The sequence below is a fragment of the Micromys minutus genome, assembly GCF_963924665.1.
Source record: "Micromys minutus genome assembly, chromosome: 11".
In the NCBI taxonomy this organism is placed as follows: Eukaryota; Metazoa; Chordata; class Mammalia; order Rodentia; family Muridae; genus Micromys; species Micromys minutus.
Window position 1 is genome coordinate 52,219,602 of NC_137980.1, and position 8,335 is coordinate 52,227,936.

Genomic DNA, 8,335 nt, shown 5'->3' on the forward strand with positions numbered 1-8,335 from the left:
AGTGAATCTTTAGATTGATGGCAGCCTGGTCCACACAGATAGTTCTAGGGCAGTCAGAGCTACATGCAGTGGGTATTTTTGTCTCAAAACAAAACCAGATTTAAAAGCAAATCTGGGGAGCTGGAGATGGCTCAGTGGTTAAGAGCACTGACTGCTCTTCCAGAGGTCCTGAGTTCAATTCCCAGTAACTACATGGTGGCTCACAACCATCTACAATGAGATCTGATGCCCTCTTCTGGTGTGTCTAAAGACAGCTACAGTGTACTCATATACATTAAATAAATTAATTAATTAAAAAAATAAAGCAAACCTGTACAAACAATGAAGACAGATGGAATGAAGGTTGAGCTTTGTGCCCTAGCTTCACTCCTGGGGTGGTACCTGGTTAAGTAAACAGTGCCAGGAAAGCACAGGGGCAGTTGTTGCAATTGTTAGGATTCTGTCCAAACTCCACCCCACAGTGACCTGGCAACAGCCAGGTATGCTCCACCCTACAGCTACCTGGCACTATAAAAGGGGCTGCTTGCTTCTCTTGTTCTTACCCCTTTGTCCCTCCTCTCCCCATTCCCTTGCCCCCTCTCCTCTCTCTCTCTCTCTCTCTCTCTCTCTCTCTCTCTCTCTCTCTCTCTCTCTCTCTCTGCCACTACTACCCTCTTAATTCCCCTCCCCATTCCCCAAATAAACCCTATTCTATACCATAGTGTGGCTGGTCCCTCAGTGGGAAGGGATGCCCAACATGGACCTACCAGAGGTACCCTTCCCCCCCCCACACACACCTCACCACATTTCCATAGAACATATCCCTCCACTCTCTTTATCTTTTTCCTACCAGCAATGTTTTCCCAACATCCTCATTACAATGACATTTATTCAGCAAGGAACAAAATGTTCTTGCCTTGTGGGCTTGAAGCCTAAATGACAGAAAACAGAGCAAGCAACTGGCAGCTTCTCTGTGAGAATGTGGATGTGTGTGTGGTCGAGCTGTGTTAAGGCAAAGAGAAATAACTGCCTGGAGTTTTACCAAGAACAGAAGGAGTTAGTACTTCTCATTTTAAAGATAAGTGTATGGCAGCTCAGGGAAACACACAAGGACTTTCCCAGCGTCAGCACTGTGTGGACAGCTTTGCACGAAGCACCTGTCTTTTCTCGTGTCCTGTCCAGGTTGGTGGCTGGGCCAGGTGTTGGCCTCTTTGGTTCCATAGTGGGGCATGTCACCAAGGCACAACCTGGGTCCTTTTGTATGGGGGGCGGGGAGGAAGGTCAGTGGCAGAAGGGAAATTTGAAAGATTAAATTTCTATTTATTATACATTTTATTGTGTGATGTGTGCTTGAGAATGTGTGTGCACTGTAACAGTTAGATAACACTGGAGTCTTTTCTCTTACCACTACATGAGTCTTGGGGATTAAACTGGCACATTTGAAAGAATGGTAAATGGACACAAAGGCCTGAAAAACTGGACCGTATGCCTCACTGTACACACACACACACACACACACACACACACACACACACACCTTTCTCCCTACCCTCCTCTGGTTATCGGGGTTGAAATAAGGACTCCAAGCCTTATAGCTTTTGTCTTATAGCTTCTCTGTGGAATCTATTTGTTTTTTTTGTTTTTTTTTTTTGTTTGTTTGTTTTTTTATCAGGCCTTTTTGTTTTCTCTTGGTATTGGCAGTGTAGTAATTTTCAGGGGTAGGGTAGGGGCAGCTCAGGCTAAGGAAGGGAGCTCTGTGCATGTTTTCTTTTCAGTCTTTCTTCCTAGCATTATGTACACAGGCGCCACAGCCAAGGACAAGTAGACCACATTATCTAGGGCCCTTCCTCTAGTCTCAAAGGGCATCCATCTGCCCCTCCCTGATGGTCCTTCCATACCGCACCTGCTCCCCAAACTCTGACTCCTGTCTGCTGTACCTCATACAGTTCTTTCAAAGGTACATAACTGCACCTCAGCTTCTTGCAGATTGAAACTCTGTGGGACTTCAAGGAAACAGTCTGGAACATTTTTGGCAACTGGTCCTTGATAATTTCGTTCAATTGCTGCTTTTCAGCTTACACCCCCACTTCCCACACTGCTTTCTTACCACTCACCAGAACTAGGGTGAAAATCGAGGAAAGTTATCTAAAATTTTGCTTCTTTGGGAGCCCAAATTCTAGGCTATTAGAATTAAAAATAAATAAATAAAAAATAAAGCCTGGGACTAATTCCCAGCATAAGGAAAACTCTCAGGTCCAAATATCTGTGAGCCCGTAGGAGCAAAGAGGAATGAGTTTGGGTGGTGCCTTTAATTGAGGCCTCTTAAAAGTTCTGGGATCCTCAACCCTTCTGGTTTTAGAAACCCGTTGCAAATGCACGGCCCCGCCTCCCCTCGCCCACCCCGCAGAGACTGCTTATGGAATTCTGCACGTCTTGGATTTTTATGCGCCAGCTTAGGAGAATGGGTGAAAAGACTGGAAGGCGGTTCCCCAATGGTTCCTTCCTTGGTCTGGAGGCAGCCTAGGCACTGGCAGGCTGGAAGGATCCGAACATCATTGTGCCCACCCGCAAGATGCAGTAACACCAACCCTGAGAGCCAACAGCTAGGTTTCCTTAAGGTCAAGAGTGGCGCGTGCGCAGACTGCGGGGTCTACGCAAGGACCCGAACTCCATAACGGGGCCAGAAGCTTTCGGCTTTTTAAAGAAACAGTCACACTTTCCCATCAGCCTAAAAATACTATATTCTGATTTTAGCCTCCACTAGGTTTCCCAGAAAACCAGTCTCCTGAAAGCGCCCACAGCTCACAACCTCTGACCTCGCCCACCCACGCGCCCCACCCGCAGAGACCCGCCCCTCGGCCTAGGAGCGCGGAACCCCTGAAGCCCCGCCCAGTCACCCTGTTTCGGAAGCTGCGCGCGCAGCGCCGAACGGGCTCAGCAGTTGGGGTTGAGTACGCGGCACACGCAGACGCTGCTGAAGAAGCGGCAGTGGCAGGAGGCGCACGGGTCGCAGCAGGCGGGCGCAGGCGGCTTGCAGCTGTCTCGGGTGGCCACGCAGGGCGGGGGCCGTGCCACCTTCTTCATTGAGACTTTTTTCTGTAGGAGAGACGTCGAGGACTGCTAAACGGACGTGCCATCCTGCGGTCCTCATGTACTGTGGAAGTCCAGGACCTCTGCCCCGCTGCCCACCTCTACTCAAGCGCGCAGGGCATCCTAGTGGGTCCGTGCCCTCCACCCCAGCCAACACTCACTGTCTTCTTTCCCTTAGCTACCCTGTCCTCTAGAGTTAACATCCCCCAGTGCACCAAAGAAGGCTCCTCCTATGATATAATCGCCCGCTTAAGGGTCCCCAGTGATTTCTCTAGGGAAAAACAAACATCCATTGGGCCCTGAAGGACCCCTGTATTTGGTCTCTGCCCTTTGGGCTGGCAACCCCATAGCCTAAAGACATTCTAGTGCTGGGAGTCAGGTCCAGTATGCTGCTTAGTAATTGCGGACAGTGCAACTGAGGAAACTGAGTTTCCTATTTAAGTATAATGTAAACATGTATTTTCCTGTTAAGCACCATTTTACTAGGGCCAGGTTTAGCATTGCAATTGACGTGTGCTGTGTCAGCTGTACACCAGATTTTAAAGGCTGCATAAAAGTAACTGAAAAATTGTTTAGATGTTGAAATAGTAATACCTTATACCGAGTTTTAAATAGTTAGTCTTTTAAGGTGGCTATTAGAAAACACAACATTATATATATAAATGGCTTACACTGTGTTTCTATGGGACATTGCTCTAGATTACTAAATGCTTCTCTAGGTCTTCACCATGCTCTAATCCTTTCACAGTATGTATTATCTAAGAGTTTAAACTTGTTTATTGATTTACTTGCAGCTTGGTTTCCCCATGCTAATGTAAGCTCCGTACATCAGTAATCTCCGCACTCCAGTTTACTGCTGTATTACCAGCACCTAGCATGTGCATATATTTTGTTCAGTGCTCCCTTCTTTGGTTACAGTCGATCCAATTAGCTGGTCCGCACTAACACAGGAATAGTATGTGCATTTCAACAATGCCTCAATCTGCTATTTATCAAAGCGTAGGAACCTGCATTCTCGAAGTATGGTTTTAGGTATAGGTACAAAAACACAAAATGGTCCTCAATCAGTGAGAAAGCATTTTTTTCCTGCCTATTTCAGTTTGAAAGGCTCTGTTTGTTCCTAACATGCCCTTAATTGCTTTTTAAAATGCATTCTAACTGCCTTTTTAACAGAGCATGTTTTAGCAGTATTTCTCAACTTGTGGGTTAAGACCTCATGGGGGGGGTCCTAATAACTCTTTCACAGGAGTTGCCTAAGATCACTGGAAAACACAGATATTTACATTCGAATTCATAACAGTAACAAAATCACAATTATGAAGTAGTAATGAAAAAAAACTTTAAGGTTGCAGTCACCACAATATGAGGAAAGTATATTAGAAGGCTGAGGGCCCTGGGCTCAGAGCTTTTAGCAGGTAATAACATCCAGCTAACTTTAACATGTTGTTTTCTGTTTTGCCATAGTACAAATTGAACCCAGGGCTTTGTGTGCTACAGGCACGCTGTACTACTCCACTGTCCCCTCCCCCATCTTTACAATTTTTCATTTTGTGACAGCATCTCAATTTGCACCCTTGAACTGGGGAATCCCCCTGCCTCAACCTCCTAAGCCCCTGGGATTGCAACCTGTGCTGCCATGCTCGACTAACGGTGTTTTATTTCCACTGAGTCTGTTACTCTAGCTATAGCAAATGATGTCAGTTTCTGTCATACCTGTGTTTTTCAGTGGCTGCAGCCTAGGCTCATTCAGAACTTGGTATGTAGGTTAGGATGGCCCTGAATTCCTGATCTCTGTGCCTCCACCTCCCAAGTACTGGGAATACAGCTGTGTGCCACCATACCCAACTTCTATTTTCTGTTCTTTACATTTCCTTATTTTTATAATTTTATTTCTAATTGGTGTGCATTGATTTGGTTGCATGTATGTCTGTGTGAGGGTGTTGGATCCCCTTAACCTGGAGTTACAGACAGTTGTGAGTTGCCATGTGGGCAGTTCGAATTGAATCCAGGTCCTCTGCAAGAGCAGCCAGTGCTCTTTACTGTGAGCGATCTCTTCAGACCCACCCTCCTTTTTAATTTTTAAGCCGATGAAACAGCCGGGCATGGTGGCATGGACCTGTATTCTCAGCACTCTGGGAGCTCTGGACAAGGAGGGTGGAGGGTTAGCAGCCAGCCTGCACTGCATAGCAAAAACTTGCTGGATATGATCTAGGGCTCAGCAGTAGAATACTGTCCAGCTTGCACAAGTCCCTGGAACTTGGTCCCCAGAACTGCAAAGGAGGAGGGAAAAAAAGAAACTCAGATACGGTAAGAGTGGTTCTTCAGCAGCTGGGGTTCAGGTAAACATCCAAAAGAACTGAGGTTTCAGGAATGCTTAATTAGCACTGGGAACTGTTTTTCAGCAGGCTGCTCTTTTGCTCCGAGTATTTAGATTCTCTGGATTCTGTGGAAGCCTTCTAGGCCAGGAAACCTTCAGGTAGTTTAGTTTCCTGGAGGCTGGGATGTATTTTTCATTTAGTTCTCAGCCATGGCTTGCAGGTCTCCCCACCCCCACATAAGAATTCCCAGACCTACCTTGGAAGACCTCTTCCGCTTCTCTGCTTCTTTTCTGCTGATCTTCTTGGATTTCTTGTTCAGTGCTTCAAAGAAAGAAAGAAGGAGCAAAGCCAGATGTTTCTGGGGGCCCAAGCTGTGGTGAAGTGGGAGGAGCAGAGGGGGCTCTGGGAAGTCTCAGGGTAGAGGAGAGAAAGAGGGACTTCCGGATGAATCACAGGGAATCAAGCCATCAGGTTCTTGTTAGCCTGGCTTCAGACCTAAAGAGCAGTGTGCTCTGAGGGGAGGCCAAGAGCAAACCCCAGGGGGACCTGGGACCTGTCAGTGGCATCTGTTAAGACATCTGGTCTTTGACCTTGCTAACCCCTGATCACTGCTAGTTTGTTTACCTCTGCAGGCGCAAGAACATTGCCAGCCAGTGAAAAGGACTCCGCCTTTTGTTACTGAACACATCTGTGTTGCCTATCAACATCATCATCAAATCTCAGAGCCAGGTACACCTGCCTCGAACCTGTATAGCAGCTGTGATCTTTCCCTTGACAACCAGTTTTCTCATCTCCCAGAAAGAGTTCTATCATTAGACATTTTTATATGTTCACATGGGGCTGAAGAGGGGGTTCAGCAGTTAAGAGTTCTTGGTGTTTGTTTCTTCACACCTGTATGGTGATTCACAACTGCCTATAACTCCAGTTTGGGGGGCTCCAACGTCCTTTTCTGGCCTCTGAGGGTACCAGGCATACATACATACAGCGAGTGTATAAGCATACACGGAGGCAAAAATACATCCATTCACATAATAATAAACTATTTTTAAAAGTCTGATATATCAGCAGGGCATGGTGGGACATGCCTGTAGTCCCAGCACTTAAAAGGCAGAGGTAGGATCTCTGAGTTCAAAGACAGCCTGGTCTACAGGGTGAGATCCAGGAGAGCCAGAACTGTACAGAGAAACCTTGTTTTGAAAAATCAAAGACCCAAACAAACCCCAATGACTAAATAAAAAAAGGAATGGCATATCAATAGTAATTAAAGAACATTGAGGTCTCCTCTTTTCCCTCTTGTGACTTCCCCAATATATCTAGACAATATTTCTGTGCCCAGTGAAATGCAAGTCTGCAAAGAGCTACTAGTTGTGAGCTTCCGTGTATAATCCACCTCTGTTTGCATTATGGCTCTGCCCAGTAGGAGCTAATGTCAGTAAGCTCTGGTTTCATCAGTTGTAAAGTATAAATGAAACAGGAGCCACCTCACAAAATCTAGCACACTATGTGTGTTATTTCAGTGACAGGATCTGAATCGGGCCTTATGTGTGCTAAGGATATACTCTGCCATTGGGCTTCGTCCTTAGCCCTTTATGATTAGGTGAGATCAGACCACAAGATCTGCAACGCCAGACTTTGATGCTCCTCGTAACTTCCCATCCCATGGCATAGTTTATTGCAGATGCATTTCTAGTCCATGGTTTACCTCAAGTTGGTTTTGTTGAAGAATTCTATAACTCATTAGATTTCATTAATGCTAAACACAACCAAGTCCGCCAAACACCTTGACTTGAGGCTTCTTCAGATCTCTGACACACTAGGTATCAGAGTGGTGGCATGCAGGGCTTTCCCCAACCCAAGCACTCAAGGTCACTGTCAAGGACACTGTATTTCCCTAGGAATGAGGGAGAAAGTGCCATAGCTGTGGTGGGGGCAACCAGGGCAACCACATAGACTTGGCATATTGTACTCCCTCTCATGGGTCAGAGCCTAGAGGCTGGGTCCCAAGGCAGATTACTTACCCACGATAGAAACAGAGGAGAAATCCAATGAGTTCATGGAGGAGTTGCTCTTCAGACTCCTGTCATCTCCAAGCGTCTCCTCGAGTACTAGGTGGCTGTAGACAGTGAGGAAGCACAGAAAGCACACTAGGGTGGCCAGGAGCAGGCGGGTGACATCCATCCTGAAAGCCTGAGTTGGGCGGAGAAGGGGATCAGTGGTGGGTGGGGGAGAAGATGGTAGTAAGGGATGTTTGTGCTTCAGGCTCTCTATGTGTGCCTTTGGGCTGGTGGTCTGACTCTGCTACACAAGTCTCTCAGCGGGGCCAGAATTGTAGCAAGGCTGAGGGTAGGGAAGGGATGTTGATATGGGGAGATGACAGAAAAGGAGAGATGGGGAGAAGGAAGAGGGAGGGAGGGAGACTGAAGCAAAGGAGACAAGAATTCATTGTGTGGCTTTGTGCTGTCCAGAGGGCGGAGTGCTGACTCTCCAAGTTTCTTTTCTTTCTTTATTTCCCCCCCTCCTGTACAAGCAACAGTCCCCAGAGACCTTAGGCCTAGGCAGAGTTGTGGAAAGGCCCCCAGGAGTGCGTCACAGTGACAGAGGTCTTTACTAAGGTGAAGAGAATACAGCTAACAAGTCGAAGCTCAGTGAGAAGAATGAAGGATAAAGGTTCCTGAAGACAAGTGTATGTCATATACCCCATTCCCTGCTGACCCACGGGAAACAAATGCAGGGAGGGATGTGTCAGGGCATGTCCACAGAAGCTATACGACTTCTTTATTTGCTAGCCTGAGTTTGAAGGGGCAGATGGAATTTTAGCAGATTTCTTTCCTCAAACACCTTCTGTCACTATTGGATCCCCATCCCACTGCCCCATTTCCCTCTGCATTTCCGAGGTTCCCTCTGCCCAAGGCACACGGACTGTCCGAGAGAAGAGAGTAACATAGGTT

At 46.9% G+C, this 8,335-nt stretch overlaps 1 protein-coding gene across 1 annotated transcript; it reads right to left on the reverse strand.

The window, feature by feature from the left end:
* Nucleotides 1-2,913: 2,913 nt before the first annotated feature.
* ASIP (agouti signaling protein) lies at nucleotides 2,914-7,565 on the reverse strand (the record flags this gene model as incomplete). The annotated part of the gene is made up of 3 exons (XM_080925090.1): nucleotides 2,914-3,075; nucleotides 5,644-5,708; nucleotides 7,406-7,565. The coding sequence occupies 3 exons, from the start codon at nucleotides 7,563-7,565 to the stop codon at nucleotides 2,914-2,916; spliced, it is 387 nt and encodes a 128-aa protein (XP_080781216.1).
* Nucleotides 7,566-8,335: the final 770 nt, after the last annotated feature.